The following is a 16,508-nucleotide window of genomic DNA, read 5'->3' on the forward strand; positions in this document are numbered from 1 at the left end:
TCTGCAGTGAGCCTGGGCTGGATGGTTCACCCCACAGCCACTGTCCTTCATCCCATTCCTATCCCATCCTATTGCAGTCCTTGTGCTGCCAGGGGCTGACAGCTCAGACATCTCAGGACAGAGGCTTGCTGGGGTGGGCTGGGGGGCTCCATGGCTGGAGATGGTGGGAAGCCCAGTCCTTCTGCTGCCCACTGGACCACCAGTCCCCACAGGAGAGCCCTCTCCCCATCCTCACAGGGGGCAGGGGTGCAGGTGTCCCCACAGGCAGGGTGGTCTCTGCAGGAAATCCCTGATGCCCCCTTCCCCAGTTCACCCTGCACCAGGGGGCCCTGCCTGACCCCTCCCTTCCCCAGATGTGGGAGGAGGCTATCCACATCTGCAAGGAGCTGGCGGAGCAGTACGAGAGCCACGTGTTCGACTATGAAATGCTGAGTGACATCCTGGTGGGTGCCCAGGCTGGGCTGGGGGTGCTGCTGGCAGGGCAGCACGGCAGCTGGGGGAATGGGCAGACCCCATCCTGTCCTCATCCTGCCCTTCTCCTCTGCAGCAACGAGAAGCCAAGTTCTATGAGAAGATTCTGAAGGTGCTGCGGCCCAGCCCGGACTATTTTGCCGTGGGGTACTACGGGCAGGGCTTCCCCACCTTCCTCCGGGTAAGCAGAACCAGGAGCAGCTCCACAGCTGCCACCTCAGTACCCGAGGAAACCAAATCCTCACTGGTCTCCAGCTGGATGTGGAGCTGAGGATCAGGACTCTCTGAGTGTCATCATCCAGCCTGCTCCTTACCCAGCATCTCTCCCATCCACGTCTGGCCTGGAGAGGGACGTATGAGAGAGCTCAGATGGTTTACACAGGTCCAGCCACTCTCCCCCATCCACCCATGCTGCCACACCCTTGTAGAAGCCACTGAATTTTCAGGCAGGATTTGTCCTTAGTGACATTGCTTGGCTGGCACCAATCCTAATTCTCTATGTGCCTTTATTTTCCCTTTAGTTCCTGGGTTTGGGGAGATACTGTTTTTCTAGAGGGGGGTGTGTCCTGTTTAGCAGGGGGCTCAGCCTTTTCAGCACCGGTCAGTGCTCTGGGGCTCGCCAGCCCCACTCTGTGGCACAGGGATGAGCTGTCACCTTCCTACCCTGCAGAACAAGGTCTTCATCTACCGCGGCAAGGAGTACGAGCGGCGTGAGGACTTTGAGATGCAGCTGCTGAGCCCCTTCCCCAATGCTGAGAAGCTGAAGAGCACATCTCCCCCTGGCCAGGAGATCACCGCCTCGCCAGGGCAGTGTATCCTCTGCGCACAGGGACGGGGCTGGGAGGGTGGCTTGGTCGCTGTCCATCACTCTCCATGTGGGAATTCCTTACGTGCCTCTCTGTAGCCCTGGGGTTCATCCCTCAGGGCTCTGGAGCCCCTCTCCCCAGCAGCCCTGTCCTCCAGTGTGTGCCTGTGGCTCCTTCACTCCCACAGACATCCAGTGCTTCACCGTGCAGCCTGCAGAGGAAGCCAAGGTCCGGCTCAGGGGCCGGAGCATTCCGGAGCAGATCACCAAGTGAGTGTCCAGCACAGGGAGCCCCTGCTCTGCTCCCTGTGGGTGGGTGGGTGGGACACAGTGAGGGTCCTGTCCCATTTCTGTCCCTCCCCTCCCCACAGCTTCTACAAAGCCAACCACATCCAGCGGTTCAGCTACTCACGACCTTTCAAGAGGGGCCCGAATGATCCCGACAATGAATTTGCAGTGAGTGCTGGGAGGAGCTGCCAGGACCCCCAGCTGGGAGGGACAGGGTCAGCTAAGGGTCCAGAGGAGACACAGGGGATCCCCGGTCCTGGGATGGGGAAGGTGGTGTCCTGATGGTCCTGTCCTGATGGAGGTGGGAGCCCCCCATGCCATGGGGCAGCCAGGGGTGACCCAGTGTGACAGGAGTGGGGCGGGGAGTGACTGCTGCTCTTCCCACAGAACATGTGGATTGAGCGGACAACCTTCAGGACAGCCTATCCCCTGCCCGGCATCCTGCGCTGGTTTGTTGTGACCTCCACTGAAACGGTGAGGAGGGAGCTGGGGGGCAACAGGGCCCTCCCAGGATCCTGATGGATCCCAGCCCTGCCAGGAGCTCAAGCTGGGCCATGGGGAGCGCGTCCTGCCTGTGGCACGCTCTGTGGGCAGCAGGGACAGCGTGTGGGGAGCAGCAGAGGTGCTGGAGGGGTGTCAGCAACTGCTGCCACGGCTCCGTGTGTGGGCTTTGTTCCTCTGTCAGAGGCAGGGGCTCGGCCAACATCCAGGGAGCCTCAGGCGGCACGGCAGTGGAGATGTGATGTGCCCTGTTAGGCTGTCACAGGATGTCCTGGCTGGGCTGTCACGGGATGCTGCGGGCACAAGGACGTATGGCTGCATGAGTGCTGCACGTGTGTCTGCCGTGGTGCTCAGGCTGTGCACCCCACTGCGGCACAGCTGCACCCCCAGAGTGACACCAGTGGTTAGGCAGGTTTCCTGTAGCCCCCCTGTGCCCATGGGATTGATCCTGTGCTGGGAGCGGGGACCAGCATGGCCAGCACATCCCCATGAGCTCTCACTCAGCCCCAGGCACCTGGTGCTAGGGGTCTGAGGGGCTTCATGGGGTGAGATGTGCAGCCCCAGGGGTCCCTCCTGCTGGGCTGGGGAGAGCCCACCCTGCCAGCCTTAACAAGGAGGGGCAGGTGGCTGTGCCAGCAAGTGTTGAGCCCTCCCCGCACACAGATCATCATCTCCCCCCTGGAAAACGCCATTGAGACTATGATGAAAACCAACGAGAAAATCATGAGCGAGATCAACCGGCACCAGAACGACCCCAGCCTGCCCATCAACCCTCTCTCCATGCTGCTCAACGGCATCGTGGACCCCGCGGTCATGGGCGGCTTTGCCAAGTATGAGAAGGTGAGGACACGCAGGGGCTACGTCAGGGCCGGCCAGGCACAGCCAGGACTAGCCCTGGCACCGCTCTGCCATCCCTGGCCTGTGTGGGACTGAGGAAGGGTCGTTGCAGGCGTTTTTCCAGGAGCCCTACGTGCAGGAGCACCCTGAGGATGCAGGGAACATCGAGAAGCTGAAGGACCTCATCGCCTGGCAGGTACCAGGTGCAGCAGCCCTCTGGCAGGGACAGCTGCCCCCGCTGTCCGCTGTCCCCTCCCATCCCAGGGAGCCCCACGAGTCTCCGTTCTCCCACAGATCCCGCTGCTGGCAGAGGGAATCCGGATCCATGGGCAGAAGGTGACAGAGGACCTGCGGCCCTTCCACGAGCGCATGGAGCAGTGCTTTGAGCAGCTGCGGGCCAAGGTGGAGAGTCAGTACGGGATGCGCGAGATGGTGAGTGCCACGGCGGTGGGCACGGGGCAGCCACGGCTGGGGGTCACAGGCAGTGCCTGGCACCATGGGGGTGACACTGGACAAGCCAATGCAGGTGTGGGGCAGCAGGGAGCAGCTGGCTGAGGCCACAGCTGGGGCAGGAACAGAGTGAGGAGCACTGGGCATGGGGGACCTCAGGGTCCCTGCCTGCCCTGGGAGGTGGAACAGCCCTTCTGGGGGTGGCTGGCGCTGGCACAGAAGCAGGACTGGTTAGAGGGGATACAATTTAACATCACAGTCACCCCAGGACAAGAGGGCACTAGGGATGGGCTGGGGAGGCTCTGCCCTCTCACCCCTCCTGGCTGTCTCAGATGTTCTTTGAGGACCGGCGGAGCGGCCGACCCCGGTCCATAGCCTGGGTACCTGACTGGGACCGGCTGAGCCACGCTGGAGCCAGGCAAGTGCTGCAGGGGGGAGTGCTGGTCATCCCCTCTCACTGCCCTCAGCCCTCCCTGCTGAGCCTTTCTCACTCTAGAAAAAAAGCCCAGGTGCTTTTCTCTCACCTCCCAAGTCCTTTGCCCTTCCACCTTCCCTTTATGCCAAGTGCATCTCAGGGGTCTGTCCTGCCAGGCCACCATGGTGGCCCTGTCCCTATGGGGGGCATGGAGGAGAGACACCCCTGGCTCACCTGGACACTGCTGTCACCTGAGCCATCCACTCTAGTCCCCCAACCCTTCCCTGCTGAGTCCATGGCATAGCCCTGCTCCTCCTTCCCCTGCTGCCCCTCACCTGTCCCAGTCACCCCACAGCACGGAGGCACCCCCAACCCCAAAGCCTGCCCCCCGCCCCTCTGAGAGCGAGGACCGCAGGACCGAGCGCAAGGAGAACCGCGCCAGCTCCATCTTCGGGCCCTGGCGGCAGGACCCACGCCAGTCCATCTCAGAGCTGCCAGAGCCCAAGGTGATGCTCAGCACAGCCCTGGTGCCTCCCTGGGGCCCTGCTCGCACTCCCCTGGGTGTCCTGCTGCACCCAGAGCCCCCAGCCCAGATGGGACCCCTTGAGGGGCTGGTGGCAGCCCCTGCTGCAGGGAGGGCAGGAACAGGAGCTGGATGGGCACAAGGCTGGAGAACCAGGGCTGCAGGGGCTGCCATCCAGCCTGGCCCTCCAAGGCGCTGAGCCTTCCTTCTGTGTCCCAGGACAAGAAGTGGAGACTCTCCTGCAACATGAGCGAGAGCAGCCTGAGCACTGATGGGAAACAGCCCCCACCAAGCCGAGCTGCTGCCGACGCTCAGCCCAGCGCTGCAGGTACAACCTGCCAGGCCACCTTCCTGAGAGTCCCTACAGCCCCACGAGCAGGGCTGTGCCCTCCCACACCACCCCCGGGACAGGTCCCCTCACCCTCTTGTGGTGGCACAGAGGGAACACAGGGACATCCCCTGCTGAACACTCCCTGCGGGGCTGCAGCCCTTGCTCCTGGACCTTCTGCCGCTGGGTCTTGGTGCCAAGAGCTGTTCCTGGTGGGAGCCAGCTCCCTGCTTCTGGCTGGGCTCACAGCCCATGGCACCTCTGCCCAGCACTGCCATGCTCCCCTAGGCAGGAGTGCTGGCACCGACAGCCCTGGGCACACCGATGGGCCCTATGCACCCCCAGGCTGGCTGAGCCTCCATCCCACCTCTCCTGCCCGCACAGGCTCATCCCTGTCTCCCACTGGCTTTGGTGGCCGTGTGAAGAGCGCCAGCAAGCTCCCACCGCTGCCCCGCAAGTTCAACCCCGCGGTGTACCAGACATTCCTGGAGCAGAGTGATGCTGCAGCAGGAGGGAAGGTACAGGAGGGGAGGCACTGGCTGGCCCTGGCCTCCATTCCCACCACCACTCACATCCCTCTCTGCTCACAGGCATCCACATCCCCGACAGCGGATGGCAACAGAAGCCTCAAGTCACCGCCACTGCCGCCACCCAAGTCCAGGCGACTGTCACAGCTCTGACCTGATGCCACCTGCAGCTGCACTGTCTGCAGGGGCCACCCCTGCCCAGAGTGCCCCTGTGCCCAGCCAGCTGCCCAACCCACAGCCCTGCTTGATTCTCACCTGCTGGAGCACCTCCTGCAGTACTGACACCCAGAGCACCCCACATGGCCATGGGAGTCTCTGTGTGCACCAGGCACTGCCACCCCGTGTCCCGCCAGCTCTGGCTATTGCCACCCTCCAGGTGTCCCCGGGGGCCGGGACCCACCTGGCCCTGGATGCTCCCTATGCCACTGGAGCCATACTGAGCTCCCACACATGCAGCCCCTCCCAGCCATGAGGACATGCCTCCCTCCACACGAGCTGCCCACAGACTGTGCCAGTGGCAGCGAGCCAGAGACTTCCCCAGTGGCATTTCCATGTGATTCCTGCTCCCGGCTGGTGGGACAGCTCCCATCCCTTGGCTGCCCACCCCATCCTGCAGCACCAGGACACACAGGAGACAGCCAGGTGTGCACACAGGCCCTGGCAGCCTCATACTCTGTAGTGCCACCTCTCCTGTCCACATCCGCCACCTGGCAGGTGTCACTGCCCTGACTGGCCATGCCACGCTCAGCTCCTGCCTCTGCACTGCAGCCACGGCTAATAAAGGGCAAATGCATCAGCCAAGCACCTGCGTGGGGCTGAGCACCGTGTGAGCCCCAGCAGCCACCCCTGCTTGCCCACAGCCCACCCAGAGACTCACGCCCAGCTGGCACCACCCCAAAACACAGGGACTCCAGTGGTCACTTCCCAAGCCAGGCTGGGCTGGCCGGACACAGGGAGGGGACTCGCTGCTCAGCCCCTGAGCTGGCACAGGGCTCTTTATTCAGGTGGGCTCAGTTGTATTTACAGTCTGTTACAGGGGGACCTGGACCTGTAACCAGGGGCTGGGGAGGGCAGGGGCTGCCTGCAGCTGGGAGCTGCCATCAGCAGGTTCTGGTCTATGGGGGAGAGTGGGATCAGCTCCTGAGGCAAGGGCTGAGGGAGAGACACGGGGAGAAGGCGCCTCGTGCCACGAACAAGGGGCCTGGGAGCGGTCAGGCTGTGCTGGGGCCGGGCTCTCCCCATATTCCCATTCTGCTGCCTGCCCAGATCCTCACAGAGGGTTGGCCGAGGAGGCTGCCAGGCGCTTCCCAATGTAGATCCTGGATTGGAGAGAGTGACTGTGAGGCACTGGTACAGGGGGCTGGGCCCCAGCAAGCCAGGAGCAAGGGGAGATGGCAGCAGACCACTGCAGCTGCTGGGAGCAGTAGTGCACGACAGCACCCGAGGACGAGCAGCCCAAATGCAGGAGTGTTCCCTCCTCCCCCAGTCCCAGGGTGAGACCCTCCAGACACTCCCCCAGCCCCATGCTGAGGGCCACAGACACTCACCCAAGCCCCAGGGTCAGCAGGTGGCTGAGCAGGAGCGAGGGGATGAAGAGCAGCAGCAGCTCCGAACTGAAAAGTCTCTTCTTCCTCCCCACTGCACCTCCCTGCAGGCTCCACAGCACTGGCTGTGGGGAGCACACAAAGGCAAATTCCCTGGGGAAAGTTCATGGTTAACAGGGACACAGGGACCGCAGGCTGGGGGTCAGTAGGACATGCTGGTCAGGGACACAGGACTTACTTTGGAGACAGGTACCGAGGGCAGCGGGTACAGGCCCAGCCCAGGGACGCTGTCAGGCGTCGCTGCCTCCACTTGGCTTCCTCTGGCACATCCCACTGGAAAGAGACAAAGGGCAGGTCAGAGCACGGCCTGGGGGCACAGCAGGGTGTGGTGGGGGCAGCTCCCTCACCTGCCGGGGGTGGGAGCAGCCTGGCAGGGGCTGGCTGTGGGCAGGCAGCACCTCACTCTCCCCTGGCTGATCACTCCCATGGCTGGCTCCGTCGTCATCCCAGGCTGGGGACCCCAGCACGAGCAGGGTCCTGCAAACAGAAACCCTTGGTCACTGAGCCCAGCCTGTGGCTCCCAGCGCCAGCCACGGCTCAGCAGGGCTCTGGAGCCTGGCTCCCCCTCAGGACTCACCCGTCACTGCTCTCTGTCTCCAGCTGGGCCTCCAGCAGCATCCGCTCCACATCGGCGTGGCAGGAGAATGGAGAAGGCTCGGGCTCGGGGCAGCCTGGGCCACACCGCAGCTCCACCCAGGAGCCTGGGGGGATTGTCAGCCCCTGCGCTGTCCCGGGCCCACCCCTGCACTCCATCCCGGCCGGGAGGCCCTGCCGGCACACCCTGCACCCCTGCCTGCAGACTGCAGCAGCACCAAGTGCAGTCCCCGACCCGGGATGTCCTGTACACCCTGGGGCTCCTCTCCCGGAACCTGCAGCTGCCTCTGCCCCCGCGGTGCTCATCAGCCCCCCGATGCCCCCACTGACCCAACCCCCGGTGCCCACCAGCCTGCCCAGGATCCCCACAATCCCTGGCCTCCGGTGCACATCAGTCCCCCAGAAACCCCGCCTGGGCTCCCCACTGAGCCGCTCCCCATCCACAGCGCACATCAACCACCCGGGACTCCCGGTCACCCCATGTGTGCACGTCACCCCCTTGACCCGCGGGCTCCCCACTGTCCCGAACCCCGCGGTGCCCCGTCCCGCCCGGGTCTCCCATTCTCCCAAACCCGTCGGTGCCCCGAAGCCCCCGGTTCCCCGGCCCGCCCGGGCCCCCCATTGCCCCGATCCCGCCCCGGTGCCCCGGTTCCCCTCGGACCGTCGTCGCCGGCTCCCGCCATGGCCCCGCGGGTGCTCCGCGCGCAGCCCCCGCCGCTGACAGTCACGTGACGCCCGCGAGCCCCCATGTAAATAAAACCACCGGCACCGGTCTCTTAAAGGGGCGCTGGCTCCGCCCGCTTGGGCTCGCGGGCCCCAGCTCGCCCGGCCGCGGGGGCGGCGGCCCCGCCGCGTTGCCTCTTTAAGCGGCGCCTACGTGCGGCGCGCGAGCAGGCGTCGGCTGCGGCGCGTGCAGACCCGCACGGAGCCGGCCCGGCCCCGCCCCCCCCGCTGGCCCCGCCCCCTCGCCCCGGTGCCCGCACAGCCCGGGCCGCGCCGGACGCTGCCGCCGTTTATTTCCGCCGCCAGGGGGCGCCCCCGCACCGCCCGTCCCGCCCGCGCGGGGCCCGCGCGCTCCCGGTGCCAACGGCCGGGCCCGGCCCGGTCAGGGGCTCCGGTCAGGGGCTGCCGCCGGCCCGGCCCGGCCCGGCCTGGTCAGGGGCTGCCGCCGGCCCTTGCCGCGCCGTGCTTCTCAGCGAACCGCCTGCGGGAGAGAGCGCCCTCAGACACCGCTGGCACCACCTGAGGAGTGTCCCGCAAACCCACCCGGGGATCGCCCGTCTGGCCAGGAAGCAGCCCCGAGGTACCGGGACCCGGAGACACTGCAGCACCCCGGGGCCGGGCACTCCCTGGCTGCACGCTGGCTCTGGTCAGACCCGTTTCATTCCAAACTGGCCTGGAGCCCAGGGAAATGGGTGAAGGCAGCAGGAGCTGCTCTGGAAGGGCCATGGGGAAGGTAAAGTCCCAGCTGGGAACAAAAACAATGGAGCATGGACCAAGCCAGGGCTGCCCATAGCAGCTCACGGTCTCCCAGGACCACCCACAGGAGTCCCCGTGTCCCAGCAGATCCCAGCCAGGTTTCCCAACAGGATGGTTCCCTTACCACCCCAGCTGATCACTGCCCAACAAGCCCAGGCACACTCAACTTCCCCTCAAACATATCCTCAATTTTCTCTGTCTTCCTAAACCAAGACCAGAACTGGCCTCTTGTCCCAGGATTTGCCTCATGAAAACCCTGCACAGAGACCAAACTCACTCCCTGTGCCCTCACACCAAGGAGGATTAACGGCGCTGTCCCTGGTGCCAAACAGGAACATCCTGCCCACACCGAGGGTGTCAGTGGGACCCCAGAGAAACCCAGTCCCCATGGGGGCTCCATTCCACAGGACAGACCAGTGCCTGGGGCACCTCGGGTGCTGCTGGGGCTTGGGCGGGGGGAGATTCTGTGTGGCCCTGGCACAGGGTGGTGTGGGGGGCTCTCACCTCCTGGCATAGTCGTACAAGGCTCGTTTTCTCTCCTGCAAGGACAGGTGACGCTCCACGGGGGACTTTGCAAACTGCTTTGTAGCCGGCTAGAAGAGAAAGCACAGGAGCCATCAGGAGACAGATGAAGCAGGGGTCTGCTTGGTAGCTCTGGAAGGATCTGGCATGTCAGGCTGATAATCCATGCCCCTGGCTAGTCCTGAACACGAGCCACCAGAGCAAGGAGACACAACCCTGAAGTACCTTGGAAGAAGGCGCAGCCACAGAGCCCTGGATGCCAGAAGCAGCTGCAGCCTGGGAGGTAGACGGGGCAGGCAGGTCTTCAGTCTCTTTACTCTCAGGGAAGAAAGAAACTCTCCCCTCCAGCAAGTTGGCAATGGTGGTGTCCACACAATTGGTTTGGACTGCAGGAACAAAAGAGACCCATTAGAGATCAGGACACTCCATCCTGGCTGCCAGTGTGTACCAGTGCAGTGGGGAAAAGGTTTCTTCCTTCAGACCACAGAAGGTGCCTCTACATCCCTGCTGCCACCCCAGTCCCTGCTCACCCAGGTCTGTCCTGATGACCTCCAAGGGCACGTGAGGCAGCACCTCCTTGACCTGCTGTGCCATGGCCACGACCCTCACGTCCTCGGGAGCACCCCCAGGCAGGCTGGGGGGCACCCTGGGCTGGGCTGCCGGGCGCTGGCTCGAGGCTGCAGGAGAAAGGACAGCGGGCACAGGGTGAGGGACTAAAAGTGGGCAGTCTGTCACTGAGAGTAGACAGAGGCTCCCCCAAAAGCAGAGCCCAGGCTGAGGTTCTGTAGTCAGGACCCCCTCAGGACCCCCACCTGGGGCAAAGGGCAGCCGTGACGTGTGTCTCAGCCTCTTCATGTGCTCGGTCCTGTCGGCAGCGGTGATCCGTGTGGATACCACACCCAGCTCCATGGCCAAGAGCTGTGGAACGCAGAGGAGTCACACAAAAAACACAACACACACAGTCCAGGCAGCCCCTCCATGCTGGGGAGCATGTCTGGGGTACGTGGAGCCACTGTGAGGGCAAGAGGGCTAGGAACTGATTTCTCCAGGGCCTCTGGGATGCATTTCAGTGTTTCATTTCACGAGAAGGACCAGGAATAGCAGTATCATCCTGCCAAAACAGGCTGACAAGGGGATATGAGATGTCTGGAGCTGTGAAGTACCCAGCATATATAGGCAAGGTGGAAAAACAACTGCTTTGTTTGATTTGTGGCATTATAGAAAGGGGGTAAAAGGTTTGAACTCGATGGGAAGAACCCTGACAACTGCAGAAAGCCTCAATGTGAGGTGGCAAATAAGCCATGAAATAACCGAGTTCTTCCAAGGGGCAATAAATATGTACCAGAGCTCCCATCACACAAACACACCTAGAAATGCCCTCTGCAACTCTCCCTGCACCCCACTCTCCTCTGTGCCCATCCCAAAGTGCAGCAGTCCTACACATCCCTCTCCTACACCACCTTCCTACCTCCTGAACTCGGAGCGCAAAGTCCTCACTCCGCTCATCTGCTTGTCTGGGGACAGACGGCATCCACCTGAGTGGGGACAACAGCACATGGAGCCAGCCCTGCTGGGAGCAGCCCCTGGGGACATCCTGCCAGGGGCAGCCATGCCATCCCCACCTACATGCTCCCTGCTCACCCCCACACCTTTCCCCACAGGAGCACCAAACCCCAACACCCAAATCCAGGACATGACAGAAGACAGAACTGGCTCACTGGAGCTCCCTTAGCCCTCAAGTGTAACACGAGGGATCTGCAGCTCCCAGAAAGGCTTTAATGAGGATATGTGGCCATTAACATGGAAGTAGAAAACAGGTCACCCAGAATTCAGGCAGATAGAACCAGGGAAAGGCTTTCCTTTGCTGAAATACATCAAGCCCTACATTTGATTCCCAGTCCCTTCCACTGCCCTCACTGCAGCAAAGCTACTCAGCCAGCCTAGGCTCACACCCAGGCCCTGGGAAGGGGTCTGGACCACCCCTGCACCATCCCCCTGGATCATCACCCCACTCCCAAGGGATCACAGGGACAGACAAAAACACTGGGGGCCAGCACTGCCGGACTGAGCAGCCCAGCTTCAAAAATACACCTGGCAACCTGAACTAAACACCTGGAGACACTGAGACTCCTCTCCTTCCCCAACAGGAACCAGGAGCCCTCTCCACGTCAGACATGGCCAGACCCAGATTGGTGCTGAGCCCAGCCCTGCTGAGGCACCCAGGGAGGGAGCTCTCACTGCCACGGTGACACCACAGCCCTGCCCACCCTCAACCCTGCCCCAAACGGAAGAGAGAGACGTAGTACCTTACTTGATAAACTGTGAAGGGAACGAAGAAGGTCCAGAGCAGCTCTGTGATCCAGGAGGAGTCAGCCACGCTCTGGGGAGGAGAGCACAGTGAGATCCCACCCATGGAAAAGGAGCTGGTCCAGGTTCCACTGGGCAGAGCACACCTGAGCTGTGGCTGGAGGATTGGGAAAGTGGGAATGGCAAAGCCAGTGCAAGCAGGGTAAGCCCCAGGGCAGCTTCACCCTCACTGATCATCATCAGTTTTCACTGCTCCCAATGAAAACTTTCCTCCCACTAAGACCTCCCTCAGTATTCCCCCAATTCCCTACCAGTCTGTACCTTCAGAAAGCACAAAAAATGCCTGAAAACCTATTGTAGAGGATTACAACGAAAACCTACTAATGTTTCCTCAGAACCATGAACAATCCTTCCTCTTTCTGGTGGCAACAGCCTCTCTGTGATGTCCCAACTCCTGTAAGGTCTCCCAGGGAACAGCCTCAGGTTGTGCAAGGGGAGGCCCAGGTTGGATATTGGGAAAATTCCTCCTGGGAAGGGTTGTCCAGCCCTGGCACAGCTCCCCAGGGCAGGGAGAAGTCCCCATCACTGGAGGGATTTAACAGCACTGTGGATGTGGCACTTGGGGACAGGGTCAGTGGTAGTCTTGGCAGTGCTTGGGGGAATGGTTGGACCTCACAGAGGGGATCCAAACAGAGGGATTTTCCAAATAATTCAGTGATTCTCAGACAGGACTGTGCCTGGTTTATCCCACAGCCTGGGAAGAGGAGCTGTACATGAGACAAACCTCAAAAGTCCAGCCACAAGGGGAACAGAGAAACCTCGTTTCCTGGACAAACACAACTTCAGAACCCTAAACCCAAATGCCTGGAGTGATGCCCACAGCCAGATTTCAGTTTCACTGCCTGTGCCACAGAACAACACCCTCCTGCAATATTCCATGCAACTGGAGCTGGAGAAAATTCTTTCTTATCCCCAAATTTGGTGTTTGGCCCAACCCAGTGCCTAATATACATTACACAATGATGTAAGAAAACCTCCTATAAAACACCAATTGAACCATTCAAAATATCACATCTCCAATCCCTCCAGTATCTGATGGTTTAAGATCACCCCAGAAATCCACTAGGATTTACTAGCCAATGTGCAGGAAGCACAAAGTCCTGCTCAGACTCTGGAAATAAAAGTTGAGCCAAGAAGTGACTGTAACCAGCACCTCCACACAGACCTGCTCTTTGCCCTGACATGCACGAGGGAAGGGATGCACAGACACACACACAACTTGTCACATCTCAGAATTTCTCAATGCAACCAAACCCATAAAAACGTCAGATATTCCTTATAAACTGTCTAGAACAGAAAAACTCTCACACTTCTCTGGAGGCGTCATTCAAAATGTAGCTTATCTTCATTGCTAGAAATCTGCAACTTCACCCATGCTTGTGGCTTGCCTCAACTCTGTCTCAGCACCCCTGCCCTAACAAGAGTTAACAAAAATTCCTGCAGTTCTCATCCATGCACACATCCAGGTGACTCCTCACCCTGCCAGGGGTTCATTTGCTGTGTCCCCAGAAACACCAGACCCATGAGTGACAGCCATAACTGGCAGCACTCTGTGGTCACCAGATCATAAATAATAAATATCAAAAATAAGAAATTCAACAAAGCCTCGCTGAGAGCAGCTTCCCTGCAATGCCTTTGGCAGTGCTGCCATTGCCCTCGTGAACTTTATCCCTTGTGTGGGGCTGCTCTTGCACCATGTCCTGTGTCTGTGCCTGGGCCACCAGCTCAGGAGCCTCCAGAGCCCTGCGTGACCTTTGGCACGAGGACTGACTGCAGCTGGTCTTTCACAGCAGGGAGCTCACCAGGAGGAAAGCAAACTACACTGGCCATGAAGCGAGAGGCACAGTGACAGCCAGCTGGGCCACCAAACATCTGTCAGTGTAACCAGGGGAGTCCTGACTGGCCAAGTTCCCAAGAAAGGCAGTGGGAACAGTGTTAGCCCTGAGCAGCTGGTTCCAGGGTGCCAGCACACGAGGCCAGGCCACACCTCCAAGGCAGGAGCAGAAAGAAAAGCTGTACCCAGCCCACACCCTGTCCCTGTGCCCACCACTCACCACAGCCACCAATGGCCTCCGGACCTGCAGGGCAACGGGCTGCACCTCATCCAGGATGGAGAAGGGCCAGGAGCTGGAAGGGAGGAATTCTGCAGTGAATGATCCCAGAACCAGAGCTGCCATTCCCAGCTGCCCTGCTGCAGGAATTCCTGCTCCCCTGCTGTGGGAATTCCCACTCCCTCACCTGAAGCGGAGCAGCCCGGCCCTGCCATTGGTGGCCGCCTCCTCTGGGAACAGCAGCAGTGGTGGGTTCCCTTGGTGGGCCGAGTATTCCTTCAGGGAATCCACCAGCTCCGCACGGCTGCCTGTCACTCCCAGCTCCATGAATCCCCGGGACCAGCAGATGAACCCTGAGGCACCACTCAGGGCAGGCTGCAAGAACAGAAGTGAGGAGGAAACACCGCCCTGCCCACCCTTCCAGGCCCTCCTGCCCCACCTTCCCAGGTGACAGAGGTGACAAAGTTCCTGTTCATTGGTAAAAACCCCTCTGGGACTGAGAGTGACCTGCACTGACAGCACTGGTGGCTGAGAACATGTTACTGCCAGGCCTCAGTCCCTGCTCCAGCCTCAATTCCACAGGAAATGGATTCCAAATCATCCGTTCAGACTGTGCCCTGCCTGCCAGACACATGCACTCCCAGCTGTCCCCAGTGTTCTCTCCAGCAGTCCCTGACACACTTGGCAGGACACACACCACTTCCAGGAGTCCCCCCTCTCCAGGCCAGGGGTAAATCAATGGCTCTGCAGGACACAGGAGCCACACGGAGCCTGCTGACTCAGGAACTCCACACACAAAGAATTTTACAGGAGAGCATGGACAGCCCAGAACTACCCAAGGACCACTGACATGCTGCTCCCTCAGCACCCTGCATGCCCCCCACAAAACTTCCCACCCAGTGCTGGGGGAAACCCCACAACCAGCCCTGCCCCCTTATCCAAAAGGCCAGAGAAGGAAGCAGCTGCTGGAAGGAAGAGAAGGAAGCACTCTTCCACCAAAATCAGCCCCCACTGTAACAACTCCTGCTGCTCCTCACCCCGTTCCACTTTTTCATGCAGAGCCCACGAGTGACACTGAGCCACAGAAAACACCTCAAGGTTAACACCCTGAGTTAATAAATCAGATTTGGAAATGAAACCTTCCAGGATCTGAAAGAGCCTAGAGGGAAGCTGGAGAGGGAATCTGCACCAGAAACTGGAGCGACAAGATAATGATTAATGGGTAGAACCAAAAGAGGAGAAATTTAGGCTGGATAATAGGAAAAATTTTTGGCTGTGAGAGTGGCAAGGTTACCCAGAGAAGCTGTGGCTGCCCCTGGATCCCTGGAAGTGTCACAGGCCAGGCTGAACGGGGCTTAGAGTCACTTGGGCTGGTGGAAGGTGTCCCTGCCTGTGGCAGGGTGTGGCACTGAGTGGGCTTCAAGCTGCCTTCCACCGTGACCACTGCAGCACCAAAGCGGGCAGAGCTGCCCGTGCCCCGCCCGAGGGGAGGAGCCCCGGCCGTGCCCTCACCGTGTTGCAGGAGGTGAGCAGGCTGACAACGTTGTGGTCGAAGGGGGTGACGTGGTTGGCAATGAAGACCCTGGTGCCAGCCCCACGCAGCCGAGGGTCGCTCTGACGCACCAGCAACCCCAGCACGGAGCACATCACACGGACAATGAACCTGCCAGGGGAACAAGGATCTTCCTCAGCTCCTGCCCTCTGAACCACTGCTAGGTGACATGTCCAACAGACAAGGGCCCAGGAATTCTCGCAGGTGGACAGATGGCTCTGGGATCAAATGGAAATTATACATCTGGAGCAGGAATTGCTGTGGGGCTGGGATGAGGGCAGCAAGTGCCCACAGAACTCCTGAGCAGCACACCAGGCTGATCCACATGCTCCAGACCAGTCCCTGAGCACTCCAGAGGTAGCTGCTAGCTCTGGGCTTAGCAGAAGAAGCACCTCCAAGGCTCCCGAAGACAAACAGTCCTGAAGACACAGCTCCCCACAGATCCTACCCTGAGCCGAGCCCCCACGGCTGGGGACACCCAAGGGCCGGGGCGGCCCTGCCACCCCACACCCAGCCCGGGCAGCAGCCGGAGCCCCCCGAGGTCACGCACCGGCGCACCACGCTGTCGGGCAGGGCGCAGCTGACCAGGAACACGTGGACGCCGATGAAGACGCGCAAGACGAGCAGGCAGAGCCCCACGGGGGCGTAAAGCAGCAAGGCCAGGAGCAGGAACCCATCGCTCGGGAACCTACAGGGGCATAGAGCGGCCGGGGCCGTCTGAGCGTGGCCGGGGCGATCCCAAGGACCCGCCCTGCGGCCGCCGCTCCGCGTGGTCCCCCCAGCAAGTCTCCCAACCCACTTCGGGCACACCCCGGGCCCTCCCGGGTCCCCCCACGGGTCACCCCGACCTTCCCCACGGGGATTCCGTGAGACACCCCCGCCCTCCCCTAACCCCGCGACCCCCGCCCAGAGTTCCAGCAGTTCTCGCGCGGCTCCCCCGGGAGTCCACCGGGCAGGCACTCACCGGTACGAGTCGAAGAGCCGCTCGGGGCCCGGGGCCGCGGGCGGCTCCATCCCCGCCGTGCCGGCGCCTCACGGCCGCCCCGCACCCGCCGCCATCTTGCCCGCGGCCGCGCGCCAGGCCCGCGCGGGGCACGCTGGGAGCGCACCGCCTTCCTGACCCTCACCGCGCCGCCGCAGTACTCTCGGCCCAGCCGCGGCCCTCGGCCGCTCCGGCGGACTCGATGAGCGGCT

At 61.5% G+C, this 16,508-nt stretch overlaps 3 protein-coding genes across 3 annotated transcripts in view; 1 reads left to right on the forward strand and 2 right to left on the reverse strand.

The window, feature by feature from the left end:
- LOC102100339 (dedicator of cytokinesis protein 2-like) overlaps window positions 1-5,946 on the forward strand; it is a 44,881-nt gene extending 38,935 nt beyond the window's left edge. Inside the window, exons 40-53 of the mRNA XM_014258881.2 lie at window positions 354-443; window positions 548-652; window positions 1,142-1,283; window positions 1,465-1,546; window positions 1,648-1,732; window positions 1,952-2,038; window positions 2,729-2,905; window positions 3,015-3,098; window positions 3,197-3,334; window positions 3,685-3,770; window positions 4,123-4,273; window positions 4,510-4,618; window positions 5,003-5,136; window positions 5,209-5,946. Of these exons, the coding sequence (XP_014114356.2) occupies window positions 354-443; window positions 548-652; window positions 1,142-1,283; window positions 1,465-1,546; window positions 1,648-1,732; window positions 1,952-2,038; window positions 2,729-2,905; window positions 3,015-3,098; window positions 3,197-3,334; window positions 3,685-3,770; window positions 4,123-4,273; window positions 4,510-4,618; window positions 5,003-5,136; window positions 5,209-5,298 (1,560 nt within the window). The 3' untranslated portion in view covers window positions 5,299-5,946. The remainder of the gene's footprint in view (window positions 1-353; window positions 444-547; window positions 653-1,141; window positions 1,284-1,464; window positions 1,547-1,647; window positions 1,733-1,951; window positions 2,039-2,728; window positions 2,906-3,014; window positions 3,099-3,196; window positions 3,335-3,684; window positions 3,771-4,122; window positions 4,274-4,509; window positions 4,619-5,002; window positions 5,137-5,208) is intronic.
- A 165-nt stretch (window positions 5,947-6,111) lies between these two features.
- LOC102100165 (BCL2/adenovirus E1B 19 kDa protein-interacting protein 3-like) lies at window positions 6,112-8,258 on the reverse strand. The gene is made up of 6 exons (XM_005518077.3): window positions 8,005-8,258; window positions 7,327-7,450; window positions 7,097-7,226; window positions 6,928-7,022; window positions 6,693-6,842; window positions 6,112-6,464 (listed from the first exon to the last, which is right to left on the reverse strand). Exons 1-6 carry the CDS (start codon window positions 8,090-8,092, stop codon window positions 6,416-6,418), a joined length of 636 nt encoding a protein of 211 aa, XP_005518134.2. The 5' UTR covers window positions 8,093-8,258; the 3' UTR covers window positions 6,112-6,415.
- A 162-nt stretch (window positions 8,259-8,420) lies between these two features.
- Window positions 8,421-16,402, reverse strand: AUP1 (AUP1 lipid droplet regulating VLDL assembly factor). The gene is made up of 12 exons (XM_014260147.2): window positions 16,279-16,402; window positions 15,865-16,002; window positions 15,275-15,425; window positions 13,950-14,137; window positions 13,766-13,838; window positions 11,651-11,724; window positions 10,813-10,879; window positions 10,157-10,262; window positions 9,875-10,021; window positions 9,570-9,730; window positions 9,327-9,415; window positions 8,421-8,547 (listed from the first exon to the last, which is right to left on the reverse strand). The coding sequence occupies exons 1-12, from the start codon at window positions 16,326-16,328 to the stop codon at window positions 8,499-8,501; spliced, it is 1,293 nt and encodes a 430-aa protein (XP_014115622.1). The 5' UTR covers window positions 16,329-16,402; the 3' UTR covers window positions 8,421-8,498.
- Between the last annotated feature and the right edge of the window lie 106 nt (window positions 16,403-16,508).

The sequence above is a fragment of the Pseudopodoces humilis genome, chromosome 6, assembly GCF_049639895.1.
Source record: "Pseudopodoces humilis isolate 2021_Gansu_Grassland_sample_001 chromosome 6, ASM4963989v1, whole genome shotgun sequence".
NCBI classification, from domain to species: domain Eukaryota; kingdom Metazoa; phylum Chordata; class Aves; order Passeriformes; family Paridae; genus Pseudopodoces; species Pseudopodoces humilis.